Source organism: Apus apus, chromosome 1, assembly GCF_020740795.1.
Source record: "Apus apus isolate bApuApu2 chromosome 1, bApuApu2.pri.cur, whole genome shotgun sequence".
Taxonomy (NCBI): domain Eukaryota; kingdom Metazoa; phylum Chordata; class Aves; order Apodiformes; family Apodidae; genus Apus; species Apus apus.
Genome location: NC_067282.1, coordinates 147,898,151 through 147,920,200, shown reverse-complemented (window position 1 = coordinate 147,920,200; position 22,050 = coordinate 147,898,151). Strand labels below are relative to the sequence as shown.

Here is a 22,050-nt window from a genome sequence, read left to right as displayed (position 1 = left end):
ATTAAATTAATGAAGTTCACATCTGGAGGAGTACATATTAACTCCTTATGTGATTCTGCTCCCTTTACTAGGTGATCTGAAGCTCAGATTTTCAGTGCAGCCCTCATAACACAACCATTCTTAGCACTAAAAAATACTTTGTCTTAGCTCTTGCTGTTTATTCCATTAATCTCTGGAATACAATGCTCAGCTTAAAATAAATACAACGAAAACTGGCAGCTTGGTCTGTGGAAAGTCAACCCCACCATTCCTATTAAAACCAACAGACCATACAGGATCTGAAAGTGATACTTGTGTTGCCTTGCATTTGGTTAGCAAGCAGAATAAAACATTTTATAAGAGCAAGATTTTAATTTCTGAAACATACACTGTTGTGCTTCTGCATGACCATAGTCAGTGCAAAAAAAATGGAATTCCTGTTCCTTGCAAAGTCTCTCACAGGTTCTTAGCTACTTTAGCCTCATGACCTCATTTTACCTATCTTTGGCACTAAAAGGTGGTCAAAGAACTTAAAAAGAGGCGTGGAAAAAGAGAATTTCCTATAGAAGGACTGATCATTCAATACTTTCTATTTATTTACAAGGGTTAACTTGCATGCATCTTCAAGGCAATTCTGTAAACTGGGCAAAAATGATGGTTCTAAAGTGAAGAGCGAGATACAACTCTGGTCAAACTGTACTTCTGTGTACAAGCTTCCTCAGAAATAGCTGTGATCATCCATGTTTGCCTGTCTCAGGTTGTATACTCATGACTTCCAAAATAACCCAAGAATTGGTGTTGGCAGCTTCTGCCCACTGTTTGCCAACACCCAACATAACACTGTTACACTCATTTCAAAGGAATTATCTACTAGCTCAGATATTCACTGTGTGGTATTTTGGCAAATAGTCAGTGATATATATGCCAGTGTTTGAAGTAATGCTGGGTGATTCTGGGGCAGATTTTTCAGCTTCTGATGAAATTCATAGTTTTTTAATTCTCAGTGCCTTGTGAAAAATTACACGTTTGTCCATATTCTTGAAACTACAGTACTTTTACTCAAACTCACTTCTCTCATCAAAGGAAATGTCTGGCTTAAGTCACTCAGATTCCAAAACACGTTAGTAAGCGCCTTGTAGCCACATGTAAGTTTCTCACTTCCTTAAAACTTGAATCCCAGCGCTTGAACTCTGGCCCTCAAGGAGTGCTGAGCCATCACTGAAGTCCAGAGTCTTTCCTACTGGAACGCCTGCACTACAAAAAGATCCTAAGAAAGGAGCTGCAGTGCTTTTTATTCCCCTTGTCTTCATACATAAGTCAGTCTTGGAAAGTAAACTGTATCTACCAGTTAAATTGAGTATGTCTGCAAACTGATGGTGAACTCAGAATGACATGCCCATGTAAATGTAGTTTCTGTCTCTATCATACTACCAAGTTACCCAGTGCCAAAGAGAATAACTGACTTTCTCTGTATTTGCTTCATTGTTCATCCTTATGGTTGTTTCACACCAAACAGTATGCACAAACATACGTACACAAGTGTCTCCTGGAAACTTACAGTGTATGAAATGTCTTGGGATGGAAAATCAGAGCTAAGAAAGCCTACCCTGCCCTGTCAATAATCAATGGTAACATCACATGCCACAGCTGAACCTTTTCTGAAGGCCAAAACTGTTTAGATGACTTCCTCTTCTCTGCCATGTGATCCTGTTTGTGCTCCTTTTTCTGAGTCAGAATGGAAAATAGTGAAATACTTCAAAAGGCCTGGTTCCCTTGGACTTCCGGTCTGACTGGACCCAAGGTGGTGTGCTAAGAAACCAGATGGACAACTCAGATTCTCATCCATATTCCAGTCCATGGAAAGTAGATGTATATGGTTTATGTCAAGTGTGAATCTGCCTCACTCAGATAACTGGGAATATGAAAAAAAATATGAAAAAGAACTTTCCAAAAACTGACTAGTAACTCTGAGTGTTCAGGGATAGATACCTTAAAGGAGCTTGGTTTGCAGAAAATGTTGAAAACATCCTGCAAGAGAATGAGCCTCCTGAATAGCTTCCTCTTGCATAGACACCATGAACTTCAGACTCCCTCACAACCTCTGAAAATCTCATTCCAGTTCACCTTTAAGCAGCAGTTCAAACTGGGGTCACTAAACACAAGGAACTGAGAGGTGTTGACTGGTGTGAAATAAGGTTGACCTCATCATGCTGCCTAGCAGGCAGTTGGCAGTCTCACAGGAAAAATAAAAACAAAACCCACACTTGAAAGAGCTGGTTCCAGTAGAAAGGCCAAGGACATCACTGTTGTGGAGACTGTGTGTCCATCTCAGTGTAAAGCCTCCCACAGAGGATGATGGAGGTCTGATGCCAGTGGGAAACCTTATCTTGCTCCATCCGAGTTACTATCTATGTGGTTGCATAGGTGCAGAGCAAGCTATTAAAGCAACTGAAGTTGCATTTAAATCATCACTTATTGTTGACTTGTTCATCCTTTTCAGAATCACCTGTGGGCTCCCACACAAAATATTTCCTCTGACTAGACCTGCTCTGGTACTTTTTGTGCTGTGTCGAAAGTGCATACTTTTGCTGCTTCTTGACTTTCACTGAGTCAAAGAGGAGTCCTAAGCAGATTTCAAGACCTCATCCACCTGAGAGGACAAACTGATTTTCAGAGGCACAGGCAGGGCTGGGAGCTAGAGGCCATGGCATCTTTCGAGTGAAATCTGAGAGGTTTAAGGGCTCCCTGCTGCTGCCTTTGCTTCACTCCCTGAGCCAGGAGGAGTGGTTGATTAGCACGGGCCAATGATCCTGCTGCAGCAGCAGGTTTTTGCCTCTATGAGAGGCAGTATCTTCTAGCTACTGATGAGCTCTTGCTGTCCTGCATAACCTCTGCTTCAGGGCTGATAACCGCTGCTAGCAGGGCACCACTGAAAGGTTGTTGACCCTGATCTAGTCCGTCCCTTTGCCCTTAAGGCAATGTCAGTTACTCAACCATTCTTAGATTAATAGTCTTAAATACACAGCAGCACTATCATGGCTGTACAGCAGTGTGCTCACAGCTGATTTTATTTATTTTTCTGTATTTGAAGCAAAGATTAGTTTAAAATCTACAAAACAGGAGGACCTCCCTGGCTCATTGCTGTGAATTGGCTCTTGGCATAAGAGTGAAATCCCCTCTACAGGGAGTGGAGGGTAAATGTTGTTGTGCTTGAGTGTGCTCATAGCCAGAGGTTTTCTACTCCTTTCTCCCCATTAGCAGGATACTGTGACAGCTCTGAGCCTTTGAGTTACATGTTATACATTTCCTATTTGTATTTAGTATTGCAAATGTTTCTTCAAGCAAGCACCAATGGGTTTGGCTCTGAAACCAGAGCAGTGGGAGGTTGCTTTTGCCTACAGTGGGATTGAAGAAATCCCTTATTCCCAAATGGCTTGGAGACAGTCTTCACTCTGGACATAGACTAAAATGTGATGCATTTTCTCAAACCTGGATGCAACGAAGGACTTTGGCTTGTATTTAAATATTCAACCACAAAGGCTTTCCAAAAATCAGAATCTCAGACAGTTACTTACAGGACTAAAGGATACCTTTCATCATGAGGGTACAATGTTCTTATCAGGGTTCAGTGTCAGCTTCCAGGCACTTCCACAATAATAAAGATGATGATGATGATGATGATGATGATGATGATGATGATGATAATAATAATAATAATAATAATAATAATAATAATAATAAGTAGTAGTAGTAGTAGTAGTAGTAGTAGTAGTAGTAGTAGTAGTAGTAGTAGTACAGGATGGATCTGCTATTAGCACTTTCAGTTCCCTTCCCTCAAGACAAAAAAAAAAGTAAACTAAAATTGAATGAATCATTAAAGTGAATGTGACTGCAATGAACCAATACCAGAACTCTTTTGGTTATGACTAAATTCATTGGGCTGAATTTAATAACTAATATGGAAGCATATATGGTCCTGGAAACAGGAACATACATAGATCATTCTGTAATGATTTTTCATAAGATAGTTGACATCTTTTTGAAAACCTCTATCTGTATCTCTGTCCTCTCTTCTCCTGTTTGCATTTATTTTTATTGAAAACAACCTCACAAACTGTGGATTTTCCAAGATGACTCTGACCAAGATTCATGTTCTGAATGAAAAAAAGCTTATAAAGCTCTTATTCTACTTTCAGGTTTGAACCGAATATAGATCCTGTTGAAATCCAGAAACAAGTCCTCATAACTTATTCCTATAATTGTAAACTGAAATGAAGACAAAGCTTTTGCTTCAAAATCTCCTTAGATTTTCAGATTTCATTTTGGGCATGGATTTCCAAAGATTAACTTTTCTCTTTCAAACTGCATTAATAGCATTAGGCCTCAATTAATCAGATTCAAAATTTGGAAACAAAGAAAGTATTTTGCCTGCATAATCACCGAGAGGCCATATACCAGGATCCTTTCTTACCAGCCTTTTTAATGATTATTTCAGTCCGGAATTTTTTTTTTAAAGGATCCGCCAAAATCTAGGCTTTGAATTTTGTAAATGAGCCTGCTGCCCAACGCACTTCTCAGCAAGATAAGGGCAGAATGGCATTTGCAGAAATGCTTAGCTATCTCTCTAACAATCCTGCTTGGTTGTGGGCCCCTTGGTAACAGCTTGGCAAATCTGCAAAAGGAATGTGACTATATAGTTTGTGTGTGGATTGTTGAGTCATTATAGCCTCCAAATTGCACAGCAGATCATTAATCATAGGCCAAGATAGGCAATCACTGCAGAAACCTGATGAAAAGGCTCCAGAATAATGCCTGCTAAATCATGTTTAACATGCAGACCTTGCCTGTGCAGATATGGAAAGGGGGAGGTAAGGAAAAAAATCATTCCCCTTTTAGGAAAGAAAACTTCTACTTATCTTTGATTTGCATTCAGCCCTCCCTCAATAGTCCTTAAGCCTGTTATTTAATTCATTTTGGTGCCAGGTCCCATCACAAAGCAAAAACCCTAACCAGGACCTATGCAGTCTATGACCTCCAAACCCCCTGTCTTTTCTTGTCAGTTCTATGTCATTTGTGCAGTTGAACTCCACCAATTTGAAATGCTGACCTCTTCCATAGACAACCTTATTCTCCTTGAGTGAAAGAAAGGGCCAAGGCCTACAAACCACTCAAGCGAGAGATGGCAAGAAAAGAGAAAAGTGGTTGACTCGTAAATCAATTTCCACAGCCCACCCAAAACCCACATGAACAATAACGACAGTATTTTTTAAAAAGTTGTGTTGTTGTGGTTTTCTTAATTGAGCTCACGCTCTTTAGATAAAGTTTCGTGCAAAGTAAAATTGTTTGTTCAGGGTGGAAAATTAGACTAGATCATGCTCACAATCCACTTTGAATCATGGTATATTTATATCAGATCTCCATTCCCACCTGTCATCCCTGCAAAAAAGGAGCACAGCCTCACAAACAGGTCTTTGTCCATGTTGGAAGAGGTGGCAATATCTAAAGAAAGAGAAATATCTGAAGCACAAATGCATGCTCAGACCATGCAATACCAGTATGCTGTACTGCGTGGTACCTGACTTTACTACCCGTGGGGATGAAGCTGTGCAAGCTCTGTCTTTGGGGCCCCACAACCCCACATGTGTCTGTGGCCTATACCGAACCCCTGCTGTGCTCTGAGAGGGGAAGGAGCATGGACACATGTGGGCTGCAGCAAGCCAAGCACATGCATTGTGCTGTGGAGACACTTGAGCCAGTGTCCATGAACCAGCTAGAAACCTGCCACCACACAGTGAGGTAAATTTTTAAAGAGCCTTATTTCATGCCATTCTGTCTATGTTACTCACTTGGGAAGGTTTTCTACTCCTCAGGTGGTCTCACTGAAGTCAGTGATAGTGTATTTGAAGAGCAGCTGCAGAAATTGCCTGGAGCATGTTGTGCCCCAAGCCCCCATCCCCACTAGCAACTTTCCATTTTTCAGAGGCCTGAATCTGGCCTTGCAGTTTCTTACTGTACAGTTACATTTCTGGGTTTAATTTTGGGACATTCTTAAACAACATTACCCATCTTCTCAATGAGAAAAAGCACCTCACCCCTGCCAGGCTGGTGGGTCTCAGTCCTGCTCTAGAAGGACTGGTTATTCTCTGTCAGCAGAGGCAGGTTCGACCCTTAGGTCGAACATAACAAAATTAATCTTTTGAGATTTCTCATTGATCAGGCTTAGTTTTAAACGCACCCAAAGCTCAGTGCCACTTGCAGCATATTTAGACAAGCTCATGGCAGAAAAATCTCTCTGGGAACAATTAAATACAATAACCCTGCCTTTGGCTCTACACACCTCGAGCTGTACGCCACTGAAGGTGGTGTCACCACATGCTGCCCTTTTCTTATTTTTTTCCTTCAACCTCTGGCATTGGCCATTTATGGAATACTCAAACCCTCCATCCAGCTTCTCTTTCTTGAAACAGAATTATGGTACTTTGTGATCTAGAAATCCTTGATACCTTACAAGCAAAACAGAGCATGATGTGTTGTTATGGAGGTAGAAAAATTACCCCACCAGAAGAGAAGTAACTACAATAGGACCTGGCCTATTGCATTAGATTTTATCTAAATTGCTGTGAAAATGCTGATGGGATACAGTCAGTGGGAGGGGTTCCTCATCTGGGTGAGCAGATGCTCCAAAGGAATCTGCCTGTGGAGCCTGCTCAGCCCATGTGCCCCCATAGGGTCTGCGCCTGCTTGCTGTGGGGCTGGCTGGCTCCAAGCCCTTGGGCAGAAGGGAGATTTGGAGCTGTTTATACCACTTGACCCTCCATCCATACGACCTTCCATCATCTGGGGCCAGCTGATGCTAAGCAGTAAATTAAATTCAGTGGCATGCTGTCTTACTTCTCAATGGTGTTTTAGTGTGAGAGCTGGAGCCCATAGAGCGGGGCTCATTACACGCTGCTACAGCAGCTGGAGCTGAGGGGAGTGTCAAGCTCATTACCCTTCATAATATGCCCACCGATGGAGCTAGGTGTGCTGTAGACGGATTTATTGGAGGCCAGCACTTTTGTTTGTGGGTGAAGCCCTGTGTTAATCTGACAGGCAAGACTCCACATTATGCAAAAGGAAGAATTCAACAGGAAACAGATGCATGGGGCTAAAAATAATCAATGTTTTCACAACCTGCACCTCTGAGCAGCAGCATCTGTAACAGCTGAAAGGACATATCCTCTCTTTCCTCAACTCTTTTCCTTAGCAAACCAAGTTTATGGCAAGTAGTTTGCAAAGTTTCACTTCAGTTCAGTTAAATTCTTATATGTCGCCAAGGTTTTCAACAATCATCTTCTTGGCTTTCTTAATCAGCTCTGTATATGTCATTGTCTAATCTAATAAATCAGAGGCAATTTTGCTCCTCAATGTTCGAAGTAATGCCCCAAAACCTATATTTGACTATACTTGTTTGTATTCTAGCACACACTTCTACACAAAGCCAACCTTGCTACACCATTTTGTTTGGCGTGCTGTGCAACATATTTCAATAATCAATGTGCATTCACCTAGTTCACAATACTACAGAAAAAATGGCACATTCCTGTAAGGGAGAGAAAAATGGCAAAACTAGGGAAGAAAACTGTCAGTGCCCAGGTTCCCTGGCTAGATAATGCATATCTTGAATCTGTACATCAATATAAATATTTTGGGAAAAAAAGAATCTATAATGATGATGAAGTCTGAAGAACAGCATCTGCAGAGAGTCCTTCACTGGCAGAGTCCATGCCGTACAGCAGTGGACAGCTGAGCTGGCAAATTCAAGAATAACCCATTTGTCATTGCAGACTCCCTTCCTAGAAGCTTGGTTGTTTGAGATCCTGAAGGTTAAGAGGCTGTTTCTGAACTTCTGAGCTCATTAGTAGCTTTTAGTTATAGCCACCGGTTTACTGGTGGTGTGCAATGGCTCTGCTGGAGGATAACTACTAGTTTGCAGCACCAGGAGAAGGTCAATTTAAGGGAATACCCTGACATTATAAACCTTGTTCTTTCTGTGCCCCTTGATTCACATTTCACACACCCCTGTTAGAAGGAAGCTGTTGTATGGTAGGTGGGAACCTTACACAGGCCTGTCACTGAGGTAGCCAATTTTAATTTTCTGGTTTCTTAGATAGGGAAATGGGGAGGATCTGTGTGTGTTGTCTCACTTACACCAGTAGCAGCTAGCAGGCATGCATTTAACAGTGGTGTTAATAAGGCACATGCTCCTGGTCATGTCTTACAGGAGTAGTTGTGCAGCCGTGCAGCTCTTGCTTCTTTTCATGCTGTGGTGGCATCTGGCACAGCTAGATCCTTGTTTGGGTTATTTAATTGCTTCTTTGCCTGCCTTATGCAAACTACATTTGTAGCTGGGTCTGACATGGGCTTTTGGGCACTCAGACTCATGACTTCACAGCATTTAGTAAGCACCCTGTAGGCAGTATTTCACATAGTCACACAGTGACTTTATTCAGTTCACTGGTCCCCAGTGTTATTGTCATTCTGCACCATTTACCAATACAATTTTCACAAACAAAATTAGTCATTGCAATGTAGGTGTATGGAAGCTGTATTACTCTGGAAGGATTCATTAAAATTCCCATAATAGTCTCCTTGTCAGAACTCTTGCCTGCTGTCTGGGAAGTATTTCAACAAGTCTGTCCTACTGTTGTGTTAATTAAACATTGTTCTAGTTGTAAATGCTCTGTTGGTCAGTAGCAGTTCCCCACACAGAGAGCGAGAAGGAGTAGTAACTAAAAGTGATGTGCCAAGAAGATGTGATTTGGCCACGCAAAGAAGTCAAGGAGTAATCCAAACTGAGCTGAGTGCCCCTTGTGGACCTGTCATTGTCCTCATCACCTGCCCTTGCAGCCGCAGTGCTCTTCTGACAAGAAACTTTGGAGCCAGGGAGAAAGAAAAGAGGATCACTCACTGCTTCTGCCAGCAGCTATTTTATTTCTGTTTGTCTGTACATCATAACCCCTTCACAGTGATTGCCACAGGGTGTTGAAGAAGGTAAAAATGTACCTGGGTTTAGAAAGAGGCCAGGTAGGTTAATGGAGGATAAAGCCATCATCCTCCTGTGCTCATCTCACATTCCCACCAGCCTCCTCTACTAGCCACTTTCACAAACAAATCGCTCTTCTGACATATATGTGGATACAAGGTGAGGGAGCCTCAGGAACCCTGGGATGCTGCTTGCTGCTGTAGGATCATCTCTTCTAGCTGGCCCTGCCTCAGTCATAGGGGGGGGTCTCCCCAGTGCTACCCATTTTGCTCATGAGCAAAACTGCTCTGATGTCCTGCCCCCAGAATGTAGCATGGCTGTTTGGTAGGGAGACTCTCTCCCTTTCATGATTATTGTGAACTTCTGCCACAGCATCTTGTACTGCATCCTGTTATACTGCAGGTCCATGCTGTCTCTCTTTCTGCATGGGTCAGGGCAACTGCCAGCATTTTTTACTTGTCTGCTACAGGCTCACTGGCCTCAGAAACAGAGAAGCTGGCCATCATCCCCACCAGTAGGTCCTTAACAGGCAGAATCTTAATCTCTAGTGAAGCCCTGGGGAATTTAGAATTCAGGTGTGTAATGTTTGCAATAAAATACTTCTGAAAGTCAAGTCTGTGCATGTTTTGCTGGGCTCTTTCACCTCACACTTGTTCTTCATGTACCACACTGTTCAGGGCTGTGAGAGTGCCTGGATGAAGATGCATGCAAACAGATACCTAACCTGGAAGGTGGTTCAAGGTGTAACTCTTGAGCGGCTGCAGCCTCAGATATGAGAAGCAATAAAGGCTAAAGAGAAGACCAAAGTTGTGGAGGAGAAGGAAGAAAAATTTTACAGCAGAAAGTGTAAAGTGCCACCAGGCTCATCCATGGACATACTTTTTTTTTTTTTTTTTTTTTCAGCAGTAGCTCAAGTTTGACAGGATATGAAATCCTGTAAGTTTCCATGCTAGGTCAAGGCCCGTAGCTGATCAGACCACTAAAATGTGAAAGTTAAAACAAAATGAAGCAAAGTGTGTCCCGCTGCCTGTTCTTCAGCCTCTTGCTCCAAATGCGTTTGTATGGTGTGGAGGAACATGCACAGATGCTGATTAGAAACTTCAAGTAAAAGTCTCACGTCTGTGAAGAACAAACACCCTTCATCTGAAAGGCTCAAGAGGTTATTAATAACCAGTGACCCTTTGCTTGCAGACCAACAGTTTGACATTATCCTGAATATTGCCTGCAAGCTGTTGCTGTCCTGCAGTGACACAGTAATGGTTGTGGGAGAGGCTGTTAGGTTTTGTATCAACGTGTTATACCATCGTTTGCTGGTGTACCCTCAGAGATGTTACAGCGAAGATCGCCAGTGCAGTGAGGCATTTAAGCACGTGCTAAAATGTTCCCAGCCCTGAAGCAGTCAGACTGGCCTCCTCCTGCGCTCAGGGAAATCCTCCACCACGCTTTTGCAGGCCCTTGGCAAAGGAGGGTGGGGAACCTCTCCCTCTCCTGGGATGTGTTTGTCCTGGATATGATGCAGGACTTTGCTCTCCCACACTGTCGGTCGCGTGCCCTTCAGGAGCACTGTGTTCACTTCTGTGAGTGCACACATGAATTATTGTTTGCTCAATAACAAATCAAATAAATTCCCTCTCCTATTCAAAGCCAACCACAATGATAAAAGAGGGCTGATTTCCAGTATTATTAGCACTTATTAATGTCTTCCCTTCACTTAGCTGTCTTTATTTCACATACAGGTGGCTTGCTTTTTTTTTTGCTTTTTTTTTTTTTTTCCAATTTAGAAATGTCAACGCCACTTAATTAGCAATGCATTGTTACCTGAAAGTAAAAGCAAGCCTATCTTAGGCCATATGGCAGGGTTTTAATCTGCACTGTCACGGTATAATCCTGTCGAAATGGCTTCCCTTTTGAGTCAAAACTGCATTTCACACTTTACTAATATGGGGCTTTTCCTTTCCTGCTCCAGTGTAATATAGCCATGCTGGTGCCTCAAGTGCAAATTAAAAAGCTCACAGCTCTTACCAGCAGCGGGAAGGAGAAGTGAGCCAGTGAGTGGTATGACTGTGGGGCGAAGGAGGAGGACCCCATCCCAAAAGGGGTACCCAAGCTCTTTTTGTGATCTGTGTCTGTGAAATTGGACCAAATGAGTTCGGGCTCCATTTGGGGAGACAATCCCCACCCCTATTGTAAAGGTCTGGACTATGCCACTGGCCCTGTTTATAGGGGTCTTTGTGATTTTTACCTTTCCAACCTCAGTGCTGTTAGGAGTGTATAAAAGCAAAAATCAAGTAAGCAACATGTTGCTGCAAAGTAGGACTGACCAGCAGAAAACTTGGGCAGCTTAACTGCTACAATTGCTCACAGGGTCTAGGAGAGGGATGAAACATGCAGCCCGATGGGGCACATTTTCAAAGGAGTTTGAAAGAGCTGCATATGCCCAGCCACCAGTGGGGAACTACTCATGGTCTCTGCTTAGCATTTGTTGATTTCAGGCTAAAATGAATTGATACAGGACCAGATCACAGCCAGCAGTGAATCTAGATAGTCTCAGTCCAAGATCAATGCCTTGTCACAAAAAAAAAGCAGTTCTCCCTTAGTTACCCTTCTCTACACTTTCACCAAGCCTCTGCCCTTGCAATTAGCATAGTAAGTAGGCAGGCAGAGGGACAAAAAGGACCTAATAGAACTTCTCTGGTCTCAGAATGACAGAATCACAGAATCCTAAGGGTTGGAAGGGACCTCGAAAGATCATCCAGTCCAACCCCCCTGCCAGAGCAGGGTCACCTAGAGCACACCACACAGGAACTTGCCCAGGTGGGTTTTGAATGTCTCCAGTGAAGGAGACTCCACAACCTCTCTGGGCAGCCTGTTCCAGTGCTCTGTCACCTAATGGTTGCTCGTGTTTGCCCAGAACAGAAGTGTCAGAGCCACTGAAAGTACCAGCACTCAGTGAGGCTCTTCCTTTGCTTACATCCTTCTAGGGACACCTCTGGCTCTAAAGCTGCAGGAAACAACTGCATTCTCTGAAGGGGGACAGCAAGCACCTTATTGCCTGGATGCACTGTGCTGCTCCAGGGTGTGTGAGGGCCGGAGGGCCGGGGCTTCTGTTTCCCAGGCCAGAGCTCCTTCCCTGTGGGATGTGTAGGACTGATACAGCTATCTAACCATATACAAAATCTGAGTTGTCTTTCTTTCACACATTTTTTTGAGCTGTGGTGCTGTGTCCTTTTATTGGTACAATCCCCTAGAGCATCTCATATGACATTTGGAGATAGTCCTTTTTCTTCAGTGACTTCCTATTCTGCTATAATTTTTTTTTTTTCCAGCCTACATATGAATACTACGATACACAGTATTCACCCCTGCTCTTCCCCCCTGTCCCAGCAAAAGGCTGGCTGTAGAAGCTGTACAGTACTGCACTGGCCTCTACCAGAGATTAACATACACATGGATTTGCAATGGGACAACAAAGGCAAAAAGTGGAAAAAAATGGGATTCAAGTGATGGTCTGAGGTTTTCCTTACAATAAGAAATGGAGCAGAGCTCTCTTGTAGTTGAGATGCTTGGGAAAAATCCATACTTTGTCAAGGAAAGTCAAAGTTGAGATGGTCACTCACAGAAAGTACAAGGGACACTTTTATATAGTTTGGTGTCCTTGTCAGTAGGCACTTCACTGGGGGAAAGGACTTGAGCATGTGGTTATTGAGTCTGGACAGTTAAAGCTGTAGATTTAAAATATGTTTTCCTAAAAAAATCTGTAGAGTAAGATTGCTTTGCTTTACATGAACAGAGCTCCACTGACATGAGGTGTTTCGGCCCAGCTGTGGACCAGCCATGCTGGACATCTCTATGGCCACAGACATGCAGAAAGCAAAAGGTGGTAACAGCTCTGCCATGCTGTTGTTTCACTGGGCATCTCGTGTGCTTTGCAGGACCGATGCAGGAAAGGGCTGAAGATGCAGAGAGACAGTGTGAGTGCATGTGTTGGTGCCGAGAGAAAATACAGTTCTGTAGCACGAAACAGAGGAACGTTCAAGTGAGAACATCCAGCTTCAGGTCCTTTCCGTTACTTTTTGCAGCTTTAGGTTGAATTGCAAAGCCGAGGGGGACTATTAACAGCCTGGGCCTGTCCATTTCTCTCTCTCTCTCTCTCTACTTCTCTGTTCCTAACCACAGCCTCCCCCCCCCCCCCCCCCGCCCTTCCCTCCCGCAGCTCCGGAGGGTGGAGGTGCAATTCGCTATGCCACTTTTTTATTTCCAGCACGCTTGACAGGCTGGGCGAGGAAGGCGTTAATGTTTTCTGACAGGCCCCCTCTAATTGTTGGAGCTTTTCTTCTCTGCCTTTTCTGTGAAATTCTGACTTAGGCGAGCAGCATAACAAAATGCTCTGGCATTGAAATGTGCGCTTGCACTACACTGGGCTCGGGGAAACAGCATTATTCATGAAGATTTTCAGCTGTTTTTGTCTTTTAACTAACCTTTGAGTTTGATCAGAGGCTAGCCGGGCTCCCTTTCTCAAAAGGCGGTCTTGGCAACCCGACAATGGAGCCAAACTGTTTTCCCTGTTAAAGAGATAACTATGCCGTTGAGTTGGTACATGGGGGAAATTAATCTTCAGGCGCATACAAATGATAGCTTTACCTCGGTCTGCAATCGCCTGCATGGGATTATTAATAGGACGGGGGTAAGGAGCAGGAGAAATTCAGTCTGGGGCAGGGAACTTTAAAAAGAAAAAAAAAAAAAAGATCCCAACCCCAAACCCATCATCCCTTTGATTGCATAAAGCCTGCGATTGATTCCTCACCACTTGCCTTTTGCAGCAGGAATTAGCCCTGCATTGTGCGGTCTGACACGCTAAAAGCGAGCTCGCTTGGGAGCAAGAAGTTGCTGCGCGCTGGGACGGGCCGGGGTGGCTGCCTGGGGTGGGGGGGTGAGCGCGGGGGTAGAGCTGCGCCCCGCTCCCCGTTCCAAGAGGCGGGAGACGCAGAATTCCCCCCTACACTTCAAGGCGAGCTAATCCCTGAATGCAGTGAGTAACAGGCGCTGCATTATGGAGCGGGGAGCAGCGGCGAGCCAAGGCTTCCCCCGGCCGTGGCCGCGCCCGCTTCTCCTTGGGCAGGTGCCCGCTCTCCTCGCGTGCTGCCTGTCCCCGTGTGTCCCGTCAGTCCCCCTTGCCCCCCCCCCCCCCATGCCTCGGCCACACCACGGAGATGCGGACAGCGGTGGCGGGGCGGGCGGCAGCTGCGGCGGGCGCACGCCGCCCCCGAGCCCGCCGGGCCCCTGCCGGGCCCCCGCCCCCCCCGCCGGGATAAAGGCTGAGGCGTGACACGCGCGGGGGCAGCGCTGCCCGCTGCCTGCCCGGCCCCCGCAATCCCCCCCCCCCCCTCAGTGCCCCTGGGAGCCCGCCCGCACACAAAAGGCAGGACCTGCGCCGCGGGGAGGGTGGGGGAGCAAAAAAAAACCAAAACACCCCGCAGCCCTCCCCCCCCCCTCAAAAAATCAAAACAAACCACAACAACAACCTCAAATAAAGAAATAAAAAGGGGGCGGGAGGAAAGAAAAGGAAGGGGAACAAACAAACAATAATAATTTTTAAATGTAGAAAGGGGGAAAGAGCGGAAAAAAAATATTAAAAAGGGAGAAAGCGCCCCAGGCTTCCCATAGCCTGGTGCTTGCGGATCTGGGTGCGGATGAGCGCCTCTTTCCGAGGGGAGGGTAGGAGAGGCGGGCTGGTGGCAAGGGGACTCTCTCCGGAGTGCCCTTCCCGCCTCCGCTCTTACCTGAGCCCCCTGAGCCCGCAGGGGCGTGAGGAACGCGAAAGTTCCGCGGGGCCGGCGCTGGTCCCACGCGCGGAAAAAAGTTTGGGCAGCGGAGGGGCTTGTGGGGAGAGGGCAGGCGTGAAGAGCGGGGGGAAAGCCCGCGCTGCGGGGAAGCTCCCCCGGGCTCCCCCTCGGCTCCTCTCGGCTCCGCGGGCGCGAACCTTGCGGGCCGCCACGCACGTCGGGAACGGGGGGTGGAGGGAGGTTGCAGCACTGCCCATCTCGGCTGCCCAACGGTGCGGGTCTCGCCGTGCTTCCCCGACGCTGCCCGAGTGTCTTGGGTTTTGATTTGGTTTGGTGTGGTTTGGTTTGGGGGGATGGGGGGGTAGTACTTGTGAGGTGTCATTTGCTTAACGGGACACTTCCAGCATTGCGATAAATAAATACACAATTAAATAAATTAATAAGCCCATGGCCCAGCAACCTCCATCTGCACCTCTCCGCTTCTTAACCTCCCCCCCAGCCCTGAGTAGCTCTAAAACTTATACTGCGCCCAAAGAAGTCCCTGATTTATGGAGTTTACTAATGCTAACTGAATACTGTCTGTCAGGCAGCGCTGAAAGGCTCTTCGCGTTAATACAAGAAAAGGCTTTGTGTTGCTAAGCGATTAGAGCAGATGTAATGAGATTTACCCCAATCCTGCTTTGCCCTTTCCCTATCTTCAGTAAAATTCTGTTTCTTTCTTTCTTTCTTTCTTTCTTTCTTTCTTTCTTTCTTTCTTTCTTTCTTTCTTTCTTTCTTTCTTTCTTTCTTTCTTTCTTTCTTTCTTTCTTTCTTTCTTTCTTTCTTTCTTTCTTTCTTTCTTTCTTTCTTTCTTTCTTTCTTTTTCTTTCTTTCTTTCTTTCTTTCTTTCTTTCTTTCTTTCTTTCTTTCTTTCTTTCTTTCTTTCTTTCTTTCTTTCTTTCTTTCTTTCTTTCTTTCTTTCTTTCTTTCTTTCTTTCTTTCTTTCTCTCTGTCTCTCTTTCTTTCTTTCTTTCTTTCTTTCTTTCTTTCTTTCTTTCTTTCTTTCTTTCTTTCTTTCTTTCTTTCTTTCTTTCTTTCTTTCTTTCTTTCTTTCTTTCTTTCTTTCTTTCTTTCTTTCTTTCTTTCTTTCTTTTCTTTCTTTTCTTTTCTTTCCTTTCTTTTTATTTCGGGAGGGGGCTGAGGGGAAAAGGGAGGGAGGAGGTGGTGAATTTCTGAGCCTGCCTTATACATTGTAGTGAACAAGAGCGTAACTTTGCCTTTAGTTTAATGAGTCTGGATATTTACTATTCAGAAGTGAGCAAAAAAGAACACCTGTCTACACAAGGAAGGGAAATTTCGCCTTTGTAACAGAATGAAACATTATCCTAATGTTATATTCATAGATATAAATTACTCGCTACACTTTCTTTGCATACCTTATCTGTACGCTTGCAAAAGTGGGTAAATATAAAAGGAGATGCTATAAAGGGAGAGCGGATGGAGGCATATAACGGTTATTATTTTCATAACTAAACATTAGTTCCACGAGCGGTTAAAACAATGAGTGTTTGTGCTGAAGTAATGAGGGATTTCGTGACCCCAGCGTGTCCCGTCCCCCTCCCCTGCCCCGATTAAATCACGTATTGATCATTTCAGGGCGTGGGGGGAGGAGGTGAAGGGGCAAATGTGTCTACACTTTTAAAGCAATGCAACAAGGACTCGACATTGACACGCACACGTATATATGTCCACCTACGCATATGGGTGAGTGCATATATATATATATATTTATATATATACACAATTAGCTGTACATACACACGGAGAGAACATTCCGGGAGGTTTCACCAATGTTTTTCCCTCCTCTTTTTTTTAAAATTGCGCATGCTTCTCAACTCGACTGCACATTTGTAGCGGAGGGAGCTAGGTTTGTGGCGGTTTTTTGGTTAGTTAGTTAGTTAGTTTGTTTGTTTTTTAACTCGGTACAACACAGTGGCTCTCCCCGGTCTTTGTTGGGGTTTTCTCTTTTTTTTTTTTTTTTTTTTTTTTTTTTTCTGTAAGATGCATTTTGCCCTTTACTTTCCGCTTGGCTTGGTGCACGCAAACTGAATTTGCAAGTGATGCAGGAGCCAGGCGAAAAGGGAGAAGGAGAATTCTGGTCACGTCCTTGTTAACTGACAACAAGCAGGCTAGCCAAAAAAAAAAAAAAAAAAAAGGCGGGGAGGCGAGCAGACGAGTCCAATTTCTTTTGGAGTCTTGGTAATTGGGTACTTTTACAGGCGGATCACGCTATTTGGGTAGAATAACAAGCTTAGAAAGACCAGTGTCTCTAAGCTGCCACCCATTTCTACTACTTTATTTATTTATTTAATTGATTTTACGCCCCTTCCCGTCTTCCCCCGACGGTTTTATTTATCCAGCCAGTGTCTTTGCAGAGGCAACACAGTAGCCGGTGTTTTCGGTGGCGGCGACTGTGTCCTCCTTCCCCGGTGTTTTCCTGCCCTGATGGGTCAGAACCGTGTCGGGCAGGGTCACATCGCCGAAAGGCGGGATGGAGCGCCCTCTTTTTTAGGACTTGAGCTTTGGGAGGGGGGAGGGTGGGGAATTCTTTAATGTGCAGTGATTTCAGGAAGGACAATGCAATCATTAATCATCCCCTCGCCTTTTGATTTGGGTACTCATTTGCAACACAGAAGGGCAAGAAAACAATGGTGATAGCGCTAAATCTTTGCATATTTATATATAGATAGATAAAGATATATATGTTACATCCATCAGATACAAACACTTCATATGCAACTTAGCTCCGGCATAACATCATTTAACATTTTGTCTGTACATTCATCGTTGTCAACGGCAGAAAGAGAAAAAAAAAATGCATGCAGTAGGCAGCCGATCATTTTCATTTAAAAAAGTTTTATTACGAAACTAATTTGTATAAAACAGGGTTATACAGGACCTTTGTAAGTTTGTAATAAAACAGTAAGAAAAGGCAGTGGCATAGGGATTTTTTTGTTTGTTTTCTTGTGTATTTTTTTTTTTAAAGGCAGCATATAAAAACAAATGGCTACCGTTTTGCGTTTGGACAATAGCTGCATAAACTTTGTTCAGTTTGAACATTGTTTAATAACATTATTAATACATTAACAAAGTTTCTATAAAGTAAGACACGTTGGTGCTAAAGTACATCTGGAGGAAATCCAAGTCCTTTACAAAACCACATACAAAAATGGCAGTTGTAAGGTAACGCCGACTACAAGTCTAAACATGAAGAGGTAATATGCATTACATATTAAAAAAGTATCAAGATATACACATTTTAAACCATTTGTACAAAACCTCCATAAATCTCTCTCTCTCTTATGTACAAAAATAGCTTAATATATCCCCAAAGGGGTTAGGATAGATACAAATAGAATTTCTTATAATAAAAAAATTCACACCAAAAAAAAAAGAAAAAAGAAAAAAGATTGGAAGCATTCTATGATGGAAACGAGAGGGAAAGCTCTGCACGAGGGCAGGTGGGGAGAAGACGGGGCTCCAGGGGCTTCTTTGAGTACAGCATAGCTTAATTTCAACATCTCCACATACATCGGGGAACTAACTTTGTCCACAGAGCGATGAACGCCAGTCTCTGGAGGGCCGCAGCGGAGTGAGGGGCGCCCTTCTGCCGGGGAGGGGTAAGAGCTCCTCCGCAGGTGGAGGAGCGTAGCGCCCTTTCTTGCGGCTCCTCTACGGGACACCCGCTCCGCCGGTGCGCAGTCCGTGGCGGCACGACGGAGTGCCAAGGCCGGTCGGGCTCCGGGGCTGGGGGCTGCCGCCCCGACCGCCCCCGCGGCGCGCAGCGCTGTGCCCGCCCGCCGAAAGACGTGACCGCACCGCCCTCCGACGGCGGGGGTGAGGGAAATGCAACAGGTTCTTTTTCCTGGGTGGATTTTTGTCAGTCTTTCTCTGTGCGATATATTTTTGTGGGTCTTTTGTTTTGTTTTCCCTTTTGCAACTGTCCTGTAACAGTAAAATAAAAAAAAAAGAGGAGATCAGAGCCGCGCCGGGACCAGAGCAGCGCCGGAGACGCTCGTAAGTACCGCGGGAAGTACGGAGTCTGCGGAGCACCCCGGCTCCGGCCCCTCCCCCGGCGGCTGCACCCCTCGCCACCCCGCGTCCCCCTCTGCCCGGACCTCCCACGCCCTGCGACTCCCCGACCCTCCGCGGGTGCGTACCCACCTGCCGCGGGGGCCGCCGGCGTTCAGAACCAGCTGGTGAAGTCGAGCAGCTCCTGCTCCTCGGGGCTGAGCGGGTCGTAGGAGCCCTCGTCGGAGGAGTAGGAGGAGACGGGGGAGCCCGCCATGGAGTTCATGTCGTGGGAGTAGCTGGGCGAGATGGTGGGCGAGAGGACGCCGGCCTGGAAGGCGGCGCTGACGGCGTCGTGCTCGTCAAGCAGCTGCTGCAGGGCGCGGATGTACTCGACGGCGGAGCGGAGCGTCTCCACTTTGCTCATCTTCTTGTTGGCGGCGCCGTTGGGGACGTGCTCCCGCAGGGTGGCGAAGCCCAGGTTCACCAGCTTCACCCGGTTGCGCTCCCGCTCGTTGCGCCGCGCCACGGCCGCCGGCTGCTGCTGCGGCAGGCTGTACCCGAAGCCGCTGAAGTTCAGCCGCCGCTTGCAGCGCATCAGCTCCGGCGAGGCCGAACGCTGCCGCTTGGCCGCCCGCGGCGCTGAGGGCTTGCCGCCCGGGGAGGGCTGTCCGCCCGCCGGGCTCAGCTGCGGCGGCGGCGCCCCCGGTGGCGGCCCCGGCGGGGGGGCGGCGGCTGCGGCGGCGGCCACCGCCGCGGCGAAGAAACACGCCGGCTGCAGGAAGGGCGGCTGCCCGGCGCCGCTCGCCATCCTGGCGGGGCTGCCGCTGGCCATGGGCGAGTCCTGCGAGGCGGGGGCGCCCGAGCGGCGGCCGGTCGTCGTTCTCCCACCACCACCGAAAAAAAAAATAATAATAATAAAAAAAATTGAAAAAGAGGTGAAAGAAAATAAATTGGCGGCGTTCGCGTAAAGAAAAAAAAAAAAAGAAAGAAAAAGAAAGAAAGAAAAAAGTTAGCTAGGCGATGGAGGGCAGGGGCAAAGGGGCAGCAGCGACCAAGGGGAGCGGGCGGCGGAACCGGCGGGCGGTCGGCCGGGGATGGCGGGCGGCTCTGCCCGCCCCCCTCCTCCCACTCGCCCTCCGTGCGGCGGCCGCGGGGAGGCTCGTGGCGCTCGCGTGTGCGCGGGCTCCTTTGCAAAGCCCCTTTTGCAAAAAAGTGGCTGGGGATTGTGTCTCTTATAAGGGGCGGACGGGGCTCGCCCCCCCCTCCTCTCCTACACACACACACACAGACACACACACACGAGCACTCTCCCCTCGACGCCCCCCCGCTCACACACACACACGCACACTCTGCACCTTGCGCCTTCCACACACCCCGGCTTTGCCGGTCGCCGAGCGCCGCCGCCTTTTCGGCACGGGGGGGAGGGATGCTTGCGCCGGGAGTGGGGGGGGGGGGGGGGGGGGAGCGGGCGTGGGCCGCACACATACGCACCCCCCGCAGCTCTCGGTACACACGCGCTGGCCGCCGCGCAGCCCCGCCTCCACCCCGCCCTCCTCCTTCCCGCCGCCCCCCCCCCCCCCTCCCGCCTTCCCCGGTGCCCCCGCCCCGCCGCCCCCCTCCCCCAACCCCCCCCCGCCTCCTCACCCCCCACCCCCTCCCGCACGGGTTTGTTGTTGCAAGTGCGTGCGCCCGGCGCGTGCCGCGCTCCCGGCCCTGAGCAAACACCCGCGCCGGGGCGCCGGGCGGGGCGCGAGGCGGCGCGCGTGGGCCGCCGCGGGGAGGAGGATGCGGGGAGGGGGGGGGGGGGGACGAGACGACACACGACACAGGACGTTTCGGTGGGGGGGGGGGCGAGGAGGAGGCGCAGGCGAAAAGGAAACGGGGGGCTGTCCTGCCCCGGGGGGGGGGGGGTGTGCCGTTAGCTGCCGCCTCCTCCCGCTCCCCGCCGAGGTGGGGTGCGCGGCGGCGGAGCGAGGGCGGGGGGAGCCGGGGTGCGGGCAGGTGCGGGGCATCCTCTGCTCCGGCTGCCTCCGGGGCGCTGAGGGGCTGAGGGCCACCTTAGTTGCACCTGCCTGTGGTTCGGGTGGGAGAACCGCCGTGCCCACAGCACCGACACGGAGCCATCCGTCCCCCGCCGGAGAAGCGCCCTGGCCGGTGTGCATGTGCGCCAGGCAGCCGGGAAGGGAAACTTGTCCGTGTGCGGGACCGCGAAAGGGCGGCTCTGTTCTTGTCCTCGGAAAGTACCGGGACGCCCGATACCCCTCCCTTCTCTCAGCAGCTGCTGCGAGCCTGAGTTCCCTTCGTGTGGGCATCCCGCTGGCCCGGGGCTGCGCCCCTCACCGTGCTTTGAGCCGCCTGTGCCGGGCACTGCAGGTGGCCTGACGGCTCTATTAGCTTGCGAAAGGGCGGCGGGTGAAGCGGTGTGGGGGTGAAGAGTGCTGCCCAAAGCAGAAGCGTGCAGAGCCTCGGGAGAAGTCGCCCTGACTTACCCTTTTCTGAGTGCCAAGAGGCGAGCCTGACTGGAGAGAAAGAATAAAATCCCCGTTAGTGTGTCCAAAGCGAACGGTACCCGTGCCACGGCACTGTCACCGCCACGGGGGGAGGAGGTTTGTCTCGGAGGGCGACATAAAGTCTGAGTGTACTAAGCAGATGTGGAGTCAGCTGTCCCTTTGCTGCCAGAGCCCCTTTCCCGGGTCATACAGTCAGCTTGGCTGTCCCAGGGAACTTTTCGAACCCCTGCTGCCTTCCATGGTGCCCTGCAAAGTGGGAGCAAGTCACCACCTTTCAAAGCTGACACTGGCATTGCCTTGTAAACGGGGAGTCAGGATGGACCTGGCCTACACAAGAGAAATTATTCCCACTGCCAGGTGAAGTCTTCCAAAGACACTTGTGGCTCAGTGCCAGGTGCAGAAAAGCAGCTTGAGACTGGCATGACTTGGTGGTCACCCCCACCCTTGGAGCTGGGGGTGTGTGGGCAGCCTGGGACACAGAGGACACTGGGGCATGTCAGTGGCCCTGCTCTTGGCATGCGTAGCGGTGAGGACCCTGTCATAGCTTCTCCTCCTCCCCTCCTGCGTTTCACATATTCATGGATCTCTCCAAGCTTTTCGGCCTCCAGCTTTCATTTCCACTTCCTTCTGCACCTCTCCCCTCCGAAAACTCAGATGGATATGCTCTCTAAGCCCCTAAAAAAAGGAGAGCCATGGTATG

General features: G+C 47.9%; 1 protein-coding gene across 1 annotated transcript; it reads right to left on the bottom strand.

Annotated features, from left to right (window-relative positions):
- Nucleotides 1–17,578: 17,578 nt before the first annotated feature.
- Nucleotides 17,579–20,267, bottom strand: ASCL1 (achaete-scute family bHLH transcription factor 1). Its single transcript, XM_051608359.1, has 2 exons — nt 18,991–20,267; nt 17,579–18,771 (listed from the first exon to the last, which is right to left on the bottom strand). Exon 1 carries the CDS (start codon nt 19,670–19,672, stop codon nt 19,013–19,015), a length of 660 nt encoding a protein of 219 aa, XP_051464319.1. The 5' UTR covers nt 19,673–20,267; the 3' UTR covers nt 17,579–18,771; nt 18,991–19,012.
- Between the last annotated feature and the right edge of the window lie 1,783 nt (nt 20,268–22,050).